Genomic DNA, 21,289 nt, shown 5'->3' with positions numbered 1-21,289 from the left:
CTGAGATTACAGGTGTGTGCCACCATGCCCAGCTAATATTTGTATTTTTACTCGAGACAGGGTTTCACCATCTAGGCCAGGCTGGTCTTGAACTCCTGACCTCATGATCCACCCATCCTGGCCTCCCAAAGTCTTGGGATTACAGGCACGAGCCACCACACCCAGACTTCTTTTTTTATTTTTTGAGATGAAGTTTCACTCTTGTTGCCCAGGCTGGAGTGCAATGGCGAGATCTCAGCTCACTGCCACCTCCTCCTCCCAGGTTCAAGTGATTATCCTGCCTCAGCCTCCCGAGTAGCTGGGATTACAGGCACCCAACACCAAACCCAGCTAACTTTTTGTATTTTCAGTAGAGATGGAATGTCACCATGTTGGCCAGGATGGTCTTGAACCCCTGACCTCTAATGATCTACCCGAATTGGTCTCCCAAAATGCTGGGATTACAGGCGTGAGCCACTGTGCCCAGCCCCTCCCATACCTCTTTTGGCCAAGGCAGTACAATTCAGAGAATCTTGCCAGGGAAGACTGGTAAATGGACATCAACATGATGCCTATGGCTCCTGGTGGATTTAGATACCTCCTGGTGCTTACTGATACCTTTACCAGTTACATGGGGGCTTTTCCATGCCAGACTGAAAATGCTGGAGATCACTGATCAACCTTCAACTATTTACTAGCAGAACACTGAGGGGACTCTGCAGTCACCAATATCTCCTATTGCACTTGGATAAACACCTCCCGGGAAATAGAGATGAACAGAAAGGAAATAGTTAAACAAGCAGAATGGCTACATTCCTTCAACCAGAAGGGTCCATTAGTCTGTTTTCACACTGCTATAAAGAACTACTGGAAACTGGGGAATTTATGAAGAAAAGAGGTTTAATTGACTCACAGTTCTGCAGGCTGTACAGGAAGCATGGCTGGGGAGGCCTCAAGAAACTGACAATCACGGCAGAAGGCGAAGGGGAAGCAGGCACGTTTCTGGCCATGGTGGAGCAGGAGAGACAGAGAGAGTGAAGTGGGAGGGCTGCACGCTTCTAAACAACCAGATCCCATGAGCGCTCACTCACTATCACGAGAACAGCAAGGGGGACGGCAGCCGCCATGAGCCAATCACCTCCCACCAGGTCCCTCCCTCAACACTGGGAATTGCAATTTGACATGAGATTTGGTTGGGGATACAGAGCTGAACCATATCAAGGGTAGTTCAACCACTGAGATTGATTGATTGACTGAGATGGAGTCCCGCTCTGTTACCTAGGCTGGAGTGCAGTGGCACAATCTCGGCTCACTGCAACCTCCGCCTCCCAGGTTCAAGCAATTCTCCTGCCTCAGCCTCCCTAGTAGCTGGGACTACAGCACACGCCACCACACCTGGCTAATTTTTGTATTTTCAGTAGAGACGGGGTTTCACCATGTTTGCCCGGCTGGTCTTGAACTCCTGACCTCGTGATCACCCTGCCTCGGCTCTTCTTTTGCTGGAATTACAGGCGTGAGCCACCGCACCCGGACAACCACTGAGATTTAGAAGGCAGTCGAGTCCACTATACCACACCTCACCTGGTTTCTTCCTCTGTTGGGGCCCCTCGTGGCCACTGTTCTGTTACTTTTTGGTCCTATTTATTTAAATGGATGGTGAGCTGTTTGTCCTCCAGGATCCAACACTTCCACCTTCAGCTTGTATTACAACAATACCAGCCTTTCAAGCTACTCCGGGTGACCCCAGAACTCATCTGAACTCAGAAGCCCAAGAGTTTCATTCCTCTCACTTTAGGGGACTAAGTGCCCCTGGTCAGCATGAAGTCGATACAGAAGCATGACCTCCATCCCTAATCCCTCAAGAATGAGGAGTGGAAGGTGTTGGCAGGAGGGTCGGACGTGGTTTGTTAATCTGTAACTGCATCAGACCAAATCTAGTTCAACTTTTTTTTTTTTTTTGATGGAGTTTCACTCTTGTCACCCAGGCTGGAGTGCAATGGCACGATCTCAGCTCACTGCAACCTCCACGTCCTAGGTTCAAGCATTCTGCTGCCTCAGCCTCTGGGGTAGCTGGGATTACAAGGGTGCACCACCACGCCTGGCTAATATTTATATTTTTAGTAGAGACGGGGTTTCACCATTTTGGCCAGGCTGGTCTTGAACTCCTCGACCTCAGGTGATCCACCTGCCTTGGCCTCCCAAAGTGCTGGGATTACAGGCGTGAGTCACCGCACCCGAATCAGTTCAACTTTTATGTAATGAAGTTGTCAGTTGTTTTTCAATTGCCATCGACCCGCAGGTTGAAGGTCATGTACCCTGTGCATGCCCAGGTTAACCAAGCGTGCCACCGTGGAGTGGAACCTAAGAGCTCAGCCTGAAGAGCTCGGACCGATTTAAGAACCAGACACCCCAAGGCAGGAGCCAGGATCCAATCACATTGAGTTTTGGTGTCACCCCATGGCAGGATCCAGTCAGATCACACCTCCCAGCATTACTTTATTGCAAGATCCAATCAAATCACACCTCATTACCCTACGCTTATAAAACCTGACATAGCCCCCAGCTGTGTAAGGGAGATTTGAGTACTTCCTCCTGTGTTCTTGCTGGCTGACTTACAAAAAAGCTTTAAAAAAAAAGCCGGGCGTGGTGGCTCACGCCTGAAATCCCAGCACTTTGGGAGGCTGAGGTGGGCAGATCACTTGAGATCAGGGGTGCAAGACCAGCCTGGCCAACATGGTGAAACCCCATCTCTACTAAAAATACAAAAATTAGCTGGGTGTGGTGACACACACCTATAATCCCAGCTACTTGGGAGGCTGAGGTAGGAGAATCACTTGAACCCAGGAGGCGGAGGTTGCAGTGAGCCAAGATCACACCACTGCACTCCAGCCTGGGCGACAGAGTGAGAAGACTCCGTCTAAACAAAAAAAGTTAAAATTAGCACCGAATGCTTTACAAGTAAAAAAAGTTTTTAGCTGCATATGTTTAAGTAACTTTTTAGATTATAAGAAATATGCATGCAAAATGGAAAGGCACAAAGAAGAGAGCAAAAAGTGCATGAGATCTCACATCCAAGGATAACCGCTGAGAACATGGAAGTGCTGACTCTTCCAGTCTTTATACTATACACATTTAGGCCTGTTGTTTTGTTTTCATAAAACTGTGATCATATAATACAGACAGTTTTATAATCTGCTTTTTAAACACAACAATTATATAACATTTAGCTGTTTCATTTGCATTCAAATTCATAAGGGTTCCAGTAACTCATTTATCAGAAAACCAAGAGAAATATTCTCATAAAAATATAAGTACATAAGGTCAGGCATGGTGGCTCACGCCTGTAATCCCAGCACTTTGAGAGGCCGAGGTGGGCGGATCACCTGAGGGCAGGAATTCGAGACCAGCCTGGCCAGCCTGGACAACATGGTGGAACCCCGTCTCCACTGAAAATACAAAAATTAGCTGGGCGTGGTGGCGCGTGCCTGTAATGGTAGCTACTCAGAAGGCTGAAGCAGGAGAATCGCTTGAACTTGGCAGGTGGAGGTTGCAGTGAACTGAGATCGCGCCACTGCACTGCAACCAGGGCGCCAAAGTGAGACTCCATCTCAAAAAAAGATAAAAATAAAAAATAAAGAAAATGTATATCTATGTATATATATTTTTCCAGACAGGGTCTTACTCTGTCTCACAGTCTGAAGTGTAGTGACGCAATCATAGCTCACTGCAGTCTCAGGTTCCTGGGCTCAAGTGATCCTCCCACTTCAGCCTCCCAAGTAGCTGGAACTACAGGTGCATGCCACCATGCCCAGTCAATTTTTTTTTTAATTTTTCATAGAGACAGAGTCTCACTATGTTTCCCAGTCCTAATAAACACTATGTGATAAAAAGAAAAAAGTAAATCACCCTGAAGTTAAGTCTTTAATGAGAAATGCAAATAAAGCATTTCACAATAAATTAGGGGAAGAGAATCAACTGAAGAATAAACATCTTTAGTAAAATCTTTTGCTCATGTGCATTAACCAATACTCTTGAAAACCGAGATTAATTTACTGTACCTTCTTAATATTCCTTTGAAATTCCTTATGGCGCACAGGTAGCGTAGAAAATAACTGCTTCACGCTGACTGTGGTCCCTCTGGGGTGGGGGTAGGGGGTTTTCTGGATGATTTTCCCATCGTGATCAAACACCAGTCGAGTCCCAACCTTCGCCGATACGTGGCAGGTAGAAATGGTGACATCGCTGTGAGAGAATACCAGGCATGGTGTGTTCAGTGAGAGATCCGTGATGTTGGGCACTGACTACTCTTTTCTTCACTTGCTTTTCTCTCAAAACTTTCTTAAAAAGCTGATGATCCCTCTGAGATAACTGAGATCTAACAGTTGAGGAGTCATCATAAAATCTAAGGTTTGGCATCTAAAAGACAGTGAGACAGAGAGCACTAAACATGCTTTGTTTTGATAAAAACTTTGACTTCGTTTTTCAGGTTGAATTGCAAAACCATAAATGATCTCAAGATTTATTGATTCTCAGAGATTTGTTTTGTTATTACTCTTCAAACAAAAATTTTTAAAAGAATTTTTTTAAAGAATTTTTTTAAATTTTTAAAATTTTTTTTTAAAGAATCCAAAAGATATTATAATTAAAATGTATATGTAGGGCAGGGTGCGGTGGCTCGTGCCTGTAATTCCAGCACTTTGGGAGGCCAAGGAGGGCAGATCACTTGAGGCCTGGAGTTCCAGACCAGCCTGGGCAACATGGCAAAACCCTATCTCTATTAAAAATACAAAAATTAGCCAAGAGTGGTGGTGCACGCTGTAGTCCAAGCTCTTCAGGAGGCTGAGGCACAAGAATCACTTGAACCTGGGAGGCAGAGATTGCAGTGAGCTGAGACTGTGCCACTGCACTCCAGCCTGGGTGACAGTGTGTGACTCTAAAAAAAAAAATATATATATATATGTATGTATATATATATATGTGTGTGTGCGTGTGTCTGTGCGCATGTAGTTATTTATAAAAATTTAGTATCTGTGCTGTAATTAAGTAGTGCTTTGGTGAAATGTTTCCCTAAAAATTGATAATGAAAACCAATGGTAACTATCATTTATTACCTATATGTTATGTTCAAATTGAGAAGTTACTGTTCTAATAAGGGTAACCAATTTTTTTAACAATACTATTTGCTTCATTTCATTCATTTATTGCTCACATTTCAGAAGTACTAGGACTTAGATTGGCAGTGAGACAAAACAGAATTCAGAAGCTAGAAGCTGAGATATTGAGACAGAAAATTGTAAATAATAATGATTCCAATTAATTTCCAGAGAGGTTTTTCTAAGGGGTCAAGTGAATGGATAAAAATATTTTATCACCTCAGTGCACAAAGTGAGCTCAGAGCTTCCCCCCGAAAGCCAAAAGTTTCAACCTGAGGTACGTCGGCAAACTCTTGAATCTTAGATGTGTGATGTTTCAGAGCTGAAAGAGAGTATAAAGTAAGGACTAAGATATTTCAAGTGCTATAACAATAAATATACATGATATCTAGTAACTGGCTTTAAAAAAACTGTTTTTGTGTTTCCCAAGACAGTGTTACTCAAAATTCTAAGACATGTGGCCCAATTATTTTATAATAGGATTAGAAAAAGTTAACTTACTTAAGCCTTCGAACTTTTCTTCTTCTACCCCACATCCATTGCCTGAAACTTCAATGAGATCCACTCCATAGTCCTTAAGCTTTAGATCTAGAAAGTTTAAAATATTTATATATTTATTAAAAATGGACCCATGCTATCAGTTTTTATATTGATATTATCTATAACATGTGCAAATTTAAGTGTCATAACTAGACCTTTAGTTAAACATACTAGTGTCATTTTGTATATTTCACTTTTATAAAGTTCTTTCTGGCTATTTACTAGCCCAGATTAAATAGTTTAGCATTTTCTTTCTTTCCTCTTTTTTTTTTTTCCCTTATGCTAGTCAAGTGAAGCAGTTGGAGTGGAGAAGGAACAAAAAAATCTGTAACTGGTTGTGATCAATTAGTTGTAAAGACCGTTGCACTTTGACCAGCCTTTCCCTTTGAAAGAAATAATTTTAACATACCCAGTAAGGAGAACGGGGGCCGGGCGCGGTGGTTCATGCCTGTAATCCCAGCACTTTGGAAGGCTGAGGCAGGCGGATCACGAGGTCAGGAGATTGAGACCATCCTGGCTAACACGGTGAAACCCTGTCTCTACTAAAAATACAAAAAATTAGCCGGACGTGGTGGCGGGCACCTGTAGTCCCAGCTACTCGGGAGGCTGAGGCAGGAGAATGGCGTGAACCCAGGAGACGGAGCTTGCAGTGAGCCGAGAACGCACCACTGCACTCCGGCCTGGGCAACAGAGCAAGACTCCGTCTCAAAAAAAAAAAAAAAAAAAAAAAAGACCAGGCAAAACAATAGTATTCAAGAATACATATTTAGGTGAGATAAATGATGAAATTATTTTATTTTATTATTTCTTTCTTGAAGACACCACTGCCACCCAGGCTGGAGTGCAGTGGTGTGATCATGGCTCACTGTGGCCTCCACCTTCCAGGTTCAAGTGCTCCCCTGCCTCAGCCTCCTGAGTAGCTGGGACTACGGGGCACAGACCACCACACCCAGCTAATCGTTTTTATTGTTTGTGGACATGGGGTCTTGCCACGTTGCCCAGGCTAATAGATAGTGAACTTATTTTAAAGGAGCAAGAAAAAAATGTCCATCCGCACATGAATGGATAAAGAAAATGTGATATATACATACAATGGAGTATTTAATTCAGCCTTAAAAATAAGGAGATCCTGTCACTTGTAACACTATGATTGAACTTGGGGATGTTATGCTAAGTGAAAGGTCAAGGTGGGCGGATTATTTGAGGCCTGGATATATGGGATCTTGCTAGGCTGCCCAGGCTGGTCTTGAAGTCCTGGTCTCAAGCAATCCTCCCACCTTGGCCTCCCAAAGTTCTAGGATTACAGGCGTGAGCCACCATGCCTGGCTGACCCTCACCTATTTTTTTGTTGTTGTTTGAGACAGGGTCTATCTCCATCTCCTCGGCTGGAGAGCAGTGGCTTGATCATGGCTCACTCCAGCCTCAACCTCCTGGGCTCAAGCAATGCTACCACTTCAGCCTCCCGAGTGGCTGCGACTACAGGTGTGCACCACCACACCCTGCTAATTTGTGTATTTTTTGTAGAGATGAGGTCTTGCTATGTTGCCCAGGCTAGTTTCAAACTCCTGGCCTCAGTCAATCCTCCCACCTTGGCCTCCCAAAGTGCTGGGATTATAGGTGTGAGCCACCACCTCTGGCCAGCTCCCACCTGTTGATCAAAGGAGCATCAAAGAATTTGCAGCCTCCAGAAGGAGGTCATTTCCTGCCTCTGAGTCTCAGTTTCCACATCTATGAAATAAAGTTAATGATCCTTCACTCCAGGGTTGTCGTGAAGGCTAAATTAAGTTGTATTTGGAAAAATATGTGGGGCACAGTAGGTGTGTTTCTCACACCCAGAGTCAGAGTGTTTAGCAGAGGGTTAGTAGTTGCCTCCAGGGCATGAAGGGCTCTTCCTGACCCTAAGTGTGAGGAACGCTTTGGGTTAAAAGATTGTACTTTTCTGCGTTCAGCTGAAAGGTGGAGGGCTCAGTGAGGTGGCTCACACCTGTAATTCCAATGCTTTGGGAGGCCGAGGTGGGAGGATCACTTGAGCCCAGGAGTTTGAGAGCAGCTTAAACAACACAGTAAGACCTTGTTTCTACACACACACACACACACACACACACACACACACACACACACACTAGCCAGGCGTGGTGGCATGTGCCTGTAATTCCAGCTACTTGGGAGGCTGAGGTGGGTGGATTGCTTGAGGCAAGGAGTTTGAGACAAGCCTGGTCAACATAGTGACACCCCATCATCCCCCAAAATCATTTTTCTTTGTTTTAAGGCAGAGCCTCACTCTACTGCCCAGGCTGGAGTGCAGTGGTGTGATCTCACCTCCTTGCAACCTCTGCCTCCCGGGTTCAAGCGATTCTTGTGTCTCAGGCTCCTGAGTAGCTAGGATTACAGGTGTGCACCACCATGCCTGGCTAATTTTTGTATTTTTAGCGGAGATGGGGTTTTGCCGTGTTGGTCAGGCTGGTCTTCAACTCCTGGCCTCAAGTGATCCGTCTGCCTTGGCCTCCCAAAGTGCTGGGATTACAGGTGTGAGCCACTGTGCCCAGCCACAATAAATCATTTTTTAAAGGTTAAATTTAACCTCATTTAAGTAATACATATAAGTCTCATCGAATAATTGAAGCCAGTTTGTGAGGTAAAGTCTAATATTATGTGCATTTTAATTCTTAGCGTTTAATTAAAGCCTCATAAGTACAAATAAAAACAGGACTTGCTATAACAGGTTGCCACCTATTTTCTTTAAAGATGACGAGCAGCATCTTATTTGCGTTAACACAAGTCATCCACATAACAAATATAGATAAGAAAAGTGGCCAGGTGTGGTGGCTCATGCCTCTAATCCTAGTACTTTGGGAGGCCGAGGCAGACAGATCACTTGAGGTCAGGAGTTCGACACCAGCCTGGGCACTATGGTGAAACCCCATCTCTATCAAAAATACAAAAATTAGCCCGGCATGGTGGTGGGCACCTGTAATCCCAGCTACTTGGGAGGCTGAGGCAGGAGAATTGCTTGAACCTGGAAGGCGAAGTTTGCAGTGAGCCAAGATCATGCCACTGCACTCCAGCCTGGGTGACAGAGCGAGACTCTATCTCGAAAAAAGAAAAAAGAAAAGAAAAGAAAAGAAAAGTAAGGCACTTAGAGGGTAAGTGGCTTCACTCGGTACTAAGTAGGGGAGTGTGGATTTGAGCCAAGCTGTGGGTTCAAACCACATCAACACCTGCTATGCCTGACTGCGTCTCCACGCTGCTGGGAAGGTTGACTGAATCTGCCACTACCTCCCTGGGGTGCATGTGCTTACCAAACCATTGCATTATGTAAAAGGCCGTGCTGTAGGTTTTTAGTTTTTTAATTTTTATTTTTTTGAGATAGAGTCTCACTCTGTCACCCAGGCTGGAGTGTAGTGGCATGATCTTGGCTGACTGCAATCTCTGCCTTCCGGGTTCAAGTGATTCTCTTGCCTCAGCCTCCTGAGTAGCCGGGACTACAGGCCCACACCACCACGCCTGGCTAATTTTTGTATTTTTAGTAGAGACAGGGTTTCACCATGTTGGACATCATGGTCTCGGTCTCTTGGGCTCATTATCTGCCTGCCTCGGCCTCCCAAAGTGCTGGGATTACAGGTGTGAGCCACCGTGCCTGGCCTCTAGTGACCTCATTTTAACTTGATCACCTCTGTAAAGACTCTGGTTCCAATAAGGTCACCTCTAAGGTCTGGAGGGTCATGGCTTCAATACACGAATTAGGGGTGGGGGGCACACCATGCAGCCCAGAATACTAGCGTATCTGGTTATGTTAAACTTGCTATAGCCACAGTCTCGCTGACTTGGATATGGTACCATGGGAAGGGCCCTTAAAGATCATCTTATCTGGTTGGGCTCAATGGCTCACGCGTGTAATTCCAGCACTTTGAGAGGCCAAGGCAAGAGGATCGCTTGTGACCAAGAGTTCAAGACCAGTCTGGGCAACAGAGCAAGATGCTATATCTACTACAGGCATGCACCTGTAGTCTCAGCTACTTGGGAGGCTGAGAGAAGAGGATTGCTTGAGCCCAGGAGGCAACAGAGAGCTGATTGTACCACTGCACCCCAGCCAAGGCAACAGAGACCTTGTCTCTAAAAAACAAAAACAGGCCGGGTGCAGTGTCTTATGCCTGTATTCCTAGCACTTTGAGAGGCAGAGGCGGGCGGATCATTTGAAGTCAGGTGTTCAAGACCAGCCTGGCAAACATGACGAAACCCTGTCCCTACTAAAAAAATACAAAAATTAGGCGGGAGTGGTGGTGGGTGCCTGTAATCTCAGCTACTCGGGAGGCTGAGGCAGGAGAATCACTTGAACCTGGGAGGCAGAGGTTGCAGTGAGCCGAGATGGAGCCACTGCACTGCAGCCTGGGTGACAAAAGCGAAACTCTGTCTCAAAATATTAGGAAAAAAAAAAAGAGAGAGCCTCTTTTCCATCTCCCCGCCACAGAGTTGTCTTCAGTAATTTCATTCCCTTTTTTCCTGAGGATTCACTGGGTTTCTGGGTCCCAAAGGGAAAGTTCTCTTCAAGGTACAGAAACCACGACTCCGCAGAGAACCGCAGAGACGGCAGCATGACCAGACCCCGGACAGGTGTGGAGAAGCTGCTGGGCTGAGACTTGGGCTGAACTTCCGCTGCAGGTCGACTTATTCCCATCAGCACCAAAGCTGCTGGAGGGGGTCATCCACTAGCAAATGAAGGGGGGGGGGCGCAGCTTGGAGGCTGTTTCAGAAGGCCCCACCGAGCCACGGACTCAAGGCCTGGCCACAGCCCTCCCAAGCGAGGCCCAGATCATATTTCACCACGCTCAGAAAACCTTGTCAGCTCATTTCAGTCCACAGTGACTTTGCTTTCTTTAGGATCTCTCTTGCACTGTCCAACTCAGAGAATTTCAAATCTGAATGGATTCCAATGACGGAGCTAAATCAGGCCTCACCTCAGTTTTTAAATTACAATCAATAGGGCTGGGTCCCAGCATCTGTGTCTTAATGTTCCTCCATGTGATCCTCATGCTGAAAGGCTGGTATTTGAGAATCCCTTTTTTTGGGGAGTGAAGGGTTTTTTTTAGAGAGAGGCCTCACTCTGATGCCCAGCCTGGAATGCAGTGGTGGATCACAGCTCACTGCAGCCTCGAACTCCTGGCCGCAAGAAATCCTCCCACCTTAGCCAACCAAAGTGTTGGGATTGCAGGAGTGACCGCTGTGTCCAGCCAGGAAAGCCCTTCTGTTTCACTTGAATGATATTTCTGCAGCATACCTACAGCCATTGTTGTATTAAACGGCATCATTGCAGGAAAAGAAAAGGTGAGAGGTGACTGTTTTGCTTTTTTCTGAACATATCAGACCAAACCTGGGCTGTCTGGCACTTTTTTTTTTTTTTGAGTCGGAGTCTCACTCTGTCGCCCAGGCTGGAGTGTAGTGTCGTGATCTCGGCTCACTGGAACCTCCACCTTCCCGGTTCAAGTGATTCTCCTGCCTCAGCCCCACAAGTAGCTGGGATTACAGAAGTGCACTCCCACGCCCAGCTCATTGTTTCTGTATTTTTACAGAAAAACAGACAGGTTTCACCATGTTGGCCAGGCTGATCTCAACCTCCTCACCTCTGGTTATCTGTCGGCATCGGCTTCCAAAAGTGCTGGGATTACAAGTGTGAGCCACCGCACCTGGTTTGCCCATTTTTTGACAATGTATCAACATCATCTAAGATGGGCACTGCCTCAGTGTAGTGTGTCTAGACAAGGTGGCCGGAACAGAGAGGAATATGCATACCAGGCTTAAAGACGGGTTAAATCAGAGCTTTTCATTCCACAAAAGAGCAATTTTAATGAGGTCAGAACATGGATGTTCTAATATTTGAAAGCCTGTTAACTAGGAGAGAGAGAGAGTAAAGTGATTTGTTGTAGGAGGACACACCCAGCTCTGACGGTTTCAAGCGTCATGAATGCAAATTTGAACTCCAGAAAAGCAGAGCTTCCTAACAATGGGACTTCCACAGCAATGGGATTTCCTTCCGCATTCAGTTTGTGCCTTTCCCATGAGCGAGAGACTCCTAGGAGAGCCGCAGCCCGTTAGGAAGCCATGTGGGAACTCATCCACAGGTTCTCTTTTTTTTTTTTTTTTTTTTTGACATGTAGTTTTGCTCTTGTTGCCCAGGCTGGAGTGCAATGGTGCAACCTTGGGTCACTGCAACCTCCGCCTCCCAAGTTTAAGCCATTCTGCTGCCCCCGCCTCCTGAGTGGCTGGGATTACAGGCACCCACCACCATGCCTGACTCATTTTTTGTATTTTTAGAAGAGATGGGGTTTCACCATGTTGGCCAGGCTGCTCTTAAACTCCTGACCTCAAGCGATCCACCTGCTATGGCCTCCCAAAGCGCTGGGATTACAGGTGTGAGCCACTGTGCCTGGCCGGAACCCACAGGTTCTTTGGATGGTCTCTGAATGTCATGAAACTCTTTTATATTTAATTAAAAGAATTTTTTTGACACAAGGTCTTGCAGTGTTGCCCAGACTGGAGTGCGGTGTCATGATCACAGCTCACCGCAGCCCCTAACTCCTAGGCTCAAGCAATCCTCCTGCCACCTCAGTCTCTCAAGTTGTTGGAACACAGGTGCCAACCATGACACCTGGCTAATTTTGTTTTGTTTTGTTTTGTTTTGTTTTGTTTTAGAGATGGGCTCTTGCTATATTGCCTATACTGGTCTTGAACTGCTGGCCTCAGGCAGTCTTCCTCCCTTGGCCACCCAAAGAGATGGGATTACAAGCATGAGCCACTGTGCACAGCTGAGATTTTTCGACTTAGTCTTTTTGTACACCCAGTATCTTATAGAATATCCATAATATAGATTCATAAATAAACCATTTCCTTCAATGGTATAAATAAATAAACCACTGCCAAAAATGGTGGAATTTTCTGAGTTAAGAGCAATACATATGATACAAAACTTGATATATAGAGTTTCTTAGCCAAACTGGAGGGGCTGGCTTTAGGTGATCCGTGGACTCCCTGAAATTGGGGACACCATTGGAAATATGTGTGAACTCATGGGCAGTTTCCTATGATTTCCAGTCCTCAAAATATCTCTTGGACTCAAAGATGCCTTAGGGCAGAGGACGCGTGTACCCCCAGTACAGAATCTCAGACAGTGAATGTCAGTAGACATTCGGCAGAAAAGCTCTGCCAAATTGAGTGCTCTGATGTGACTTTTTCATCAAGTCAATGTTCCTGGGATCTCTTGTACATGATAATCTCACTCTTGTAAGGTTTCATCGTTTCTGCTTACCCTACTTTTCTTTCCCATCCTGATCCCTCTCCCACCAGACCGGACTCTGAAACGGGCATGTACAGAGAAGAGGAGACCCCAATACGCTTCAAGCTTTGAGCGGAGAGGACACAGCCTCTGCTGGGACAGGGAACAGAGGGATGCGGAGACCCTGAAGATGCTTTTGGACAGTGGTCTGAGGTTGGGACAGTGGCAGGAGATACCATTCACCCAGGATCTCCAGGACAAGAGATCAGCCTGGCAGTTACATGTGTTTTTGTTCAAACTAGTTGCCAGGTTGGCATGAACGATGACATCAGAGATTCCGACCTTCCTGATTGGAGGGACCGGACTCTGTCGGCACCTGGCAGTTCAGTTGGACAACAGTAACTTCTCAGAGCTGTTCTCCACTCCTGACTTCTCCCAGCCTCGAGAATTGATAACACACTCTTCTGGATCCCAGCAGTGTCCAGAAGAAGACCAAGGACAGAACAGAGACTAGGTTCGGTGAGATGGGACAGATTTTGGGAAAGATCATCATGAGCCATCAACCGCAGCCCCAGGAAGAGCAGAGCCCCCAGCGGAGCACCTCAGGTACCCCCTCCAGGAGGTGGTGGATGATGAAGTGTCGGGACCATCAGGTGAGGGGACTGGAGGAAGAAGAGGTGGCATAGGATTGACTAAGACGAAGGAAGGGGGCCAGGCGTGGTGGCTCACCCCTGTAACCCCAACACTTTGGGAGGCTGAGGCGGGCAGATCACCTGAGGTCAGGAGTTCAAGACCAGCCTGGCCAACATGGTGAAACCCCATCTCTACTAAAAGTACAAAAATTAGCCAGGCGGTAGTGGTGTGTGCCTATAATCCCAGCTACTTGGGAGGCTGAGACAGGAGAATCACTTGAGCCTGGGAGGAAGAGGTTGCAGTGAGCCGAGATCGTGCTACTGCACTCCAGTCTGGGTGACAGAGTGAGATGCTGTCTCAAAAAAAAGAAAGAGGAAGAAAAAAAGAAGGATCAGAGGTCAGGAAGGAGAACCTGGGGAGGGTGTGTGGGAAGAATGGAGAAATTCAGGCTGGGTGCAGTGGCTCACACTTGTAATCCCAGCACTTTGGGAAGCCAAGGCAGGCGGATCACTTGAGGCCAGGAGTTTGAGACCAGCCTGGTCAACATGGTGAAACCCTGTCTCTAGTAAAAGTACAAAATTGAGCTGGGCATTATGGCAGGCACCTGTAATCCCAGCTACCTGAGAGGCTGAGGCAGGAGAATAACTGGAATCCGGGAGATGGATGTTGCAGTGAGCTGAGATTGCACCACTACACTCCAGCCTGGGTGACAAAGCAAGATTCTGTCTCGAAACAAAAAAAAAAGAGGGATTCAGAGAGCCAGGGACCAGGGAAGGATATGAGGCAGTGTTCTGAGGACAGAGAGAGGAAGAATGGGGAGGGGAAGGAGTGGCACATGGGGTTGAGCAGAGGAGAAAGTCAGAAAGGTGGCTTGGAGAAGCCAGCAGTCTGCGAGGCTGGGGAGGATGGAGAGTGGTTTGGGGTTTGGGGTCGGGGTCTAACGTGATCAGTTGCAGAAGCATTACACGGTGGCCTGGTTTCTTTACTCAGCCCCTGGGGTAGATCCCAGCCCCCCACGTAGGTCCCTTGGCTGGAAAAGGAAGAGGGAGTGTTTGGATGAATCTGACGATGAGCCAGAGCAGGAGCTCGCCCCTGAGCCTGAGGAGACCTGGGTGGCGGAGACGCTGTGTGGCCTCAAGATGAAGGCGAAGCGACGGCGAGTGTCGCTCGTGCTCCCTGAGTACTACGAGGCCTTCAACAGGCTGCTTGGTAGGAGGACACCCCAGAGAGCACCTCCAATCCTGTTCTTTCTAAAGAGGAAACTTCCAATAACCACACTTTTCCAATGGGAAAAATATGCCCCAGTGGGTGAGCTCTCCATGCGGGAGGACTCTGAAGTGATCACACTTAGGAGACAACAGAGGATTAGGTAGACTTGATAAAGGTCGGTGCTTGGGATAAGAAAGCTTGGTTTTGGGCCAGGCGCTGTGGCTCCCGCCTGAGATCCCAGCACGTTGGGAGGCTGAGGCAAGAGGATTGCTTGAACTCAGGACTTTGAGGCTGCAGTGAGCTATGACTGCACCACTGCACTCCAGCCTGGGTGACAGAGCAAAAGTCTGCGTCAAAAGAAAAACCAAGGCTGGGCACAGTAGCTCATCCCTGTAGTTCCAGCTACTCGGGAGGCTGAGACAGGAGAATTGCTTAAACCCAGGAGGCAGAGGTTGCAGTGAGCCAAGATCAGGCCAATGCATTCCAGCCTGGCCCACAGAGCAAGACTCTGTCTCAAAATAAATTAATAAATAAATAAAAATAAAAATCAAATAAAGAAAAACAAAATCAAAAATCAAAAAAGTGGTTTCAGCTGTGCCCTCTGAAACTTAATGTTTCTTACTGACTTTTCTAAACCTAAGTGTTTCCATCCATAGTGAGGGATACCAAGGCCATGGTCACACCCTCATGTGTGACTGCCTCATGCGGAAATGATGGGAATTCCTTTATGACTCTGCAGTGGTCCCTCCGTGTCTGCTGGAGGGGATCCTGGCTGATTCCCAGCTCTACATCCTGTAGATTCTCACACCCAGGGCCTCCTTCGGCCTCTTCTCAGGGGAGTCTCAGAGCAGGAGCCTCTCTCCCTTGCCCAGTGAAAGTCATTCTCCCCTCTCCCATCCACCTCACCCGCGGCCACAATCCTGAGACTTTCCCCCGGGAGGCACACTTCTCCTCACTGCCCTGCTGCTCCCACGGAAACCCTGTCCTGCTTCTCACGCTGATATCTGCTCTCTAATCACAGAGGATCCTGTCATTAAAAGATTCCTGGCCTGGGACAAAGATCTGAGGGTGTCGGACAAGGTAAGGTTGTTCTCTATGTAACTGTGTTCCTGTTCTAATGCACGGCCAGGGGGAGGGCGCAGCTTCCAAACCCACAGTTCTCCCTCCACCACCTCCCACCAGATGCTCCTACAGTTTTTGTTTTTGTTTTTGTTTTTGTTTTTGTTTTTGTTTTGTGAGACACAGTCTTGCTCTGTTGCCCAGGCTGGAGGGCAGTGTCTCGGTCTTGACTCACTGCAGCTGATGCCTCCTGGGTTCAAGCGATTCTCGTGCCTCAGCCTCCAAGCAGCTGGGATTACAAACATGAACCACCACGCCTGGCTAATTTTTGTGTTTTTAGTAGAGACGGGGTTTTGCCCTGTTGGCCAGATTGGTCCCGAACACCTGACCTCAGGTGATCCACCCGCCTTGGCCTCCCAAAGTGCTGAGATTACAGACATCAGCACTGTGTCCGACCAGCTCCCATGGTCTTGAGTCTTGGCACCCACACAGTTTTTTTTCTGAGACAGAGTCCAGCTCTGCTCCCCAGGATGGAGTACAGTGGCATGATCATAGCTCACTCTAATTCCTGGGCTCAAGCAATCCTCTTTCCTTAGACTCCTGAGGAGCTGGGACTAGGCACATGCTACCATGCTCAACGAATTTTTGAAATCTTCGTAGAAACAGGGTCTCGCTGTGTTGCCCAGGTTGTTCTCCAACTGTTGGGCTCATGTGATCCTCCTGTCTCCACCTCTCAAAAAGTACTGGGATCACAGGCTTGAGCTGCCACTCCCGGCTATTCTTTGTCTTTTTATGATTTGTCAGCATCTCCCTCAGGACTCTGCTGGTCTCTTGCAGAGTGAATGAGTGGCCTCTGCCTCTCCTATGGGTCCTTTGGGATCTGAGCCCTGGGCCACAGTCTGGCTGCAGTCCTGAAGCTCCTGGGCCCTCTACTCTCAGCTCCTTGGGACAGTTCTCTGCCTGGCACACAAAAGACCCTCCTGACACCAGCCGACCTAGACACACCCCCTCCCAAGATCCCATCGGAGCCCACCATCCTGGGAGCATCACCGAAAACCCTTCCTCCGGCTTCTCGGATTTGCATCCGACCTTCGAATACCCCTCCACCCCGCAATTTCCACATGAGCACAGTCACCCCAATGCTGAGGTCCCTTCTCTGATGGGCAACCCCTCCCCAGACCCCCATTCCACTATCTCCACAATCTTCCTCTCCCAAGATGTGACCTCTCCCTCTCTGTGTTCCTTTCTCTCCATCAGTATCTCCTGGCTATGGTCATAGCGTATTTCAGCCGGGCCGGCCTCCCCTCCTGGCAATACCAACGCATTCATTTCTTCCTGGCTCTGTGAGTGGTTTGCTGCCTCCTATCCATCAATATCCAATGCCCTGGGACAGCGGGGGAAGTGGGATTGCAGCCTTTCTTTTATTCTTTCACCTATTTGTCCTCTTTATTCTGTGTACAAAAAAGACAGGATTGTAGTATCTTAGACTGTTGTCTCTAAAAAGAAACTCAGGCTGGGCGTGGTGGCTCAGGCCTGTAATCCCAGCACTTTGGGAGGCCGAGGCAAGCGGATCACCTGAGGTCAGGAGTTTGAGACCAGCCTGGCCAACATGGCAAAATCCCGTCTCTACTAAAAATAGAAAAATCAGTCGGGCATGTTGGTGTGCACCTGTTATCCAAGCTACTTGGGAGGCTGAGGCAAGAGAACCCCTTGAACCCAGGAGGTGGAGGTTGCAGTAAGCTAAGGTTGAGCCACTGCACTCCAGCCTGGGCAACAGAGTGAGACTTTTTCTCAAAAAAAAAAAAAAAAAAAAAAAACAGGCAAAAAAAACAAACTCCAATGCCAGTGTACAAATAAAAGAGTAAAACAGGCCAGGTGCGGTGGCTCACGCCTGTAATCTCAACAGTTTGGGAGGCCGAGGTGGGCGGATCACAAGGTCAGGAGAGCGAGACCATCCTGGCTAACATGGTGAAACCCTGTCTCCACTTAAAAAAAAAAAAATACAAAAATTAGCCGGGTGTGGTGGCGGGCGCCTGTAGTCCCAGCTACTCGGGAGGCTGAGGGAGGAGAATGGCGTGAACCTGGGAGGCGGAGCTTGCAGTGAGCCGAGATCGCACCACTGCACTCCAGCCTGGGCGACAGAATGAGACTCCGTCTCAAAAAAAAAAAAAAAAAAAAAAAAAAAAGAACAAAAAACAAAAGGAACCATGAACCGCTCCTAAGGGGAGAAGAAAAGGAGCGGAGGAGCGGACATGACACTTCCCCCAGCAAGCAGACGTTTCCGGTTCTTCTCTCTCTCTCCTTCCCACATCAACCGCAAAAGCCATCAACCTCCTCCAGGTTCCCGTGACAGAGGTCACAGTCCAGGTCCCCCTTGCATCACTCGAATCCACTGTCAAATGCTCCCTGTTGGGGTCTCCTGGAGTCTCTCCCCAAGCCAAGGGGCTTCCTAGTGCAGCCTGAACATCTTTCCAAAGCACGACAACCTCACCGCCCACCTGAACAACTTCCTTAGCTGATGTCTTTCTCTATCGAGGCCAGGGTCCACAGTGCCAATTCCACCCTCTCTACAATCTCTACAACCACACTGGCTCGCCATCTTGGTGTTTCCTGGCTTGGCTTCACTGCTCCTTCCAAATGCCCTCCACTTGACTTTGCATTTGTGTTTTCTGTCTGGGTGTCCCGCACACATGTGGTTCTGAAGGGAAGGACCCATTCCTTGAAGTCGGTTCACCCTACAGCCTCTGTGATGCCTTCCCTCATCTTCCAACTTCTGCATGCCCGTAGCTCACCAGTTACATCCTATTATAATGTGTCACTGGGATTAGGTCATCTCCCCTGATTACTCCCAGTCCCATTTGACTAGATGCCTGTAGAAGGCAGGGTCCTGGCAAAATATCAGTGTATTCAATTGCTTTTTTTTTTTTTTTTTGAGACAGACTTGCCCTGTCCCCTAAGCTGGAGTGCAGTGGTGAGATCATAGCTCACCGCAGCCTCCATATCCTGGGCTCAAGCGATCCTCCCACCTCAGCCTCTTGATTAGCTCCGACTACAGGGCTGTACCACCACAACTGGACAGTTATTTACTTATTTATTTATTTATTTATTTATTTATTTATCAAGACAAGAGTGTTGCTGTGTCTCTCAGGCTGGAATGGAGGGGCCCAATCTTGGCTCACTGCAACCTCCGCCTCCTGGGTTCACACAATTCTTATGCTTCAGCCTCTTGAGTAGCTAGGACTAATGGGTGTGCCACCGCACCAGGCTGATTTTTGTATTTTTAGTATAGATGGGGTTCCTCTGTGTTGACCAGGCTGGTCTCAAACTCCTGGTCTCAAGCAATCCACCTGCTTCAGCCTTCCAAAGCGCTGGGATTACAGGCATGAGCCACCGCGTCTGGCGTATTTTTTATATTTTTAATAGAGACGAGGGTCTTGCTATGGTGCCCAGGCCTGTCTCAAACTCCTGGCCTCAAGTGATCCTCCTGCTTCGGCCTCCCAGTGTGCTGGGATTCCAGGCATAAGCCACCACTCTTGGTCACCAGTTGGGTTTTTGTCTCCATCCTGAAGGAGTGGGAGACGCCCTTCATCAGGTCTCTGTCCAGCAGAGCCCTCCTGAGGAAGGCATGGCTCTCTGCAGGGTGGGTGCCAGTCCTGAGCTAGGGACGGTCCCTTACCTTCCTCTCTGGGAAGCTGACCTCAGCCGGAGGTCTCTCCTGGTGGTGCCCCTGAGCAGCAACCTGATTTCTGTCCTCAGCTATCTGGCCAATGACATGGAGGAGGACGACGAGGCCCCCAAACAAAACATCATCTGCTTCCTGTACGAGGAGACCCGCTCTCATATATCCTTGCTCCATGAGCTTTGGTTCCAGTTATGCCGTTACATGAACCCGAGGGCCAGGAAGAACCGCTCTCAGATAGCCTTGTTCCGGAAGCATCGGTTCCACTTCTTCTGTTACATGCACTGCAGGGCTTGGGTTTCCCTGGAGGAGTTGGAAGAGGTGGGTGGGGCCTGGGGACGTGGAGGATGTGGGGAGGAATCGGGTGGGCTGGAGGCTGGACTAGGGGAGAGAGGGGTATCCTGGGGAGTCCCCGTCTTCTCAAAGCGCATTTGTTTTTCCAGATCCAGGCTTATGACCCAGAGCACTGGGTGTGGGCGCGAGATCGCGCCCACCTTTCCTAGAGCTCCAGGGACCGTGGAGGCCTGAGGTCATCGGCCTGAGAGAAGGTACATCTGCATCCTCCGGGGTAAAGGCAGAATATTGGGGTCTATTTCGGAAATCCAAGGAACCCAATTGCTTGATCTGGCTTCAAGCCTGGGCAACGTGGCGAGATCCCCTCTCCACAAAAATACAAAAATTAGCCAGGCGATGTGGGAGGCATCTCTACTCCCAACTACTCAGGAGGCTGAGGCAGGAGGATCGCTGGAGCCTGGGAGGTCGGGGCTGCAGGGAGCCCTGATCCTGCCACTGCACTCCAGCCCGGGTGACAGAGTGAGACCCTGCCTCAAAAATAATCATAAATACTGAGTTCGGGGAGGTTCATTATGATTGACGCACTTGAGTTACCGATTTGGGTCGAGGGTTCAGTGAAGCTTTGGTTTACATCTTGTGCAGCTAACCATGTTGAGCACAGAGCATGAGACTTCGTCATGAGGAGGGAGGATTATGGATTAGGCTTCTGGACTCGTGGTTCCTGATGTTGTCACATTAGAAACAGATCTAGCACGGTTACAAGTTTAGATCTGAAGTGACACAAAAGGCCCCAGCTGTGATGAAGTCCAAAGCCACATTCTCTGAGGGTGCCCTACTCCCTGGGAAGACCCACCCAAAGTCCTTGCTATGAAGCAGAGCACTGGGGCTGACCTTGGGTGTATTAAGTTTTGGAGTCAGGGTCACCAAAGTGTGAGTTTCACAGTTGAACACGATGGTTCAGAAGCAGGGTATAGAATGAAAGGCAGGAGATAAAATTGCACTTCTCAATTGCTCTGAACTCTAGCTAGACTTGACATGGGACGTGAATAACCTTCCTGTCTAGAGAGCTGCCTCCTTGAGGTGTGACATTGTCTCTCTCACTTCCAGAACACCGGACCCAGGGGAGATGTGGATTTTCAGCAGGAACTTTATTCCAGTGCTAATGGCAGACATCAGGAAGGAGGAGAGGAACCATTTGTGCAGATCATCTAGAAGAACCTGGACCATTCTTGACAGAGCTGAATACAGTGATCACGTTGTCCTCCAAGGAGCAGGGGTGGGGTGGGGTACTTCTAGGAGTCCTTGGAGAAAAGTAAGAAACCAGGAGTGTTTCCAGTTCCACCGTTTCCTGCGGCACCACCTCCCTTTTTATATTGCTGAATGCCAACCTCCCTGGGACGGAACCTGGAGGTCCTGTTTCTTACGGACTTGCTTGCCACAGTCCAGGAGCATTTGAAGGCACAGTGCAGGGGCTCA

At 48.1% G+C, this 21,289-nt stretch overlaps 1 protein-coding gene and 1 pseudogene across 16 annotated transcripts in view; one reads left to right on the top strand and one right to left on the bottom strand.

Moving 5' to 3' along the window:
- The window catches only part of LOC751032 (uncharacterized), a 341,389-nt gene that overhangs the window by 230,847 nt on the left and 89,253 nt on the right, over window positions 1-21,289 (bottom strand). For all 16 annotated transcript variants that reach the window (XR_010158493.1, XR_010158494.1, XR_010158496.1 and 13 more), the window contains exons 13-14: window positions 4,038-4,221; window positions 893-981 (exon numbers count right to left, since the gene is read on the bottom strand). Coding sequence is in view for 10 of the 16 variants with exons in the window: in XM_063814431.1 (XP_063670501.1) it covers window positions 893-981; window positions 4,038-4,221 (273 nt within the window). In the remaining 6 variants the exon portion in view is untranslated. The remainder of the gene's footprint in view (window positions 1-892; window positions 982-4,037; window positions 4,222-21,289) is intronic.
- On the top strand, window positions 11,822-20,938 carry LOC129135507 (speedy protein E12-like; annotated as a pseudogene).

Source organism: Pan troglodytes, chromosome 6 (genome assembly GCF_028858775.2).
Source record: "Pan troglodytes isolate AG18354 chromosome 6, NHGRI_mPanTro3-v2.0_pri, whole genome shotgun sequence".
NCBI lineage: Eukaryota > Metazoa > Chordata > Mammalia > Primates > Hominidae > Pan > Pan troglodytes.
Note: the sequence above shows the minus strand (reverse complement) of the source record. Positions and strands in the feature narration are given on the sequence as shown.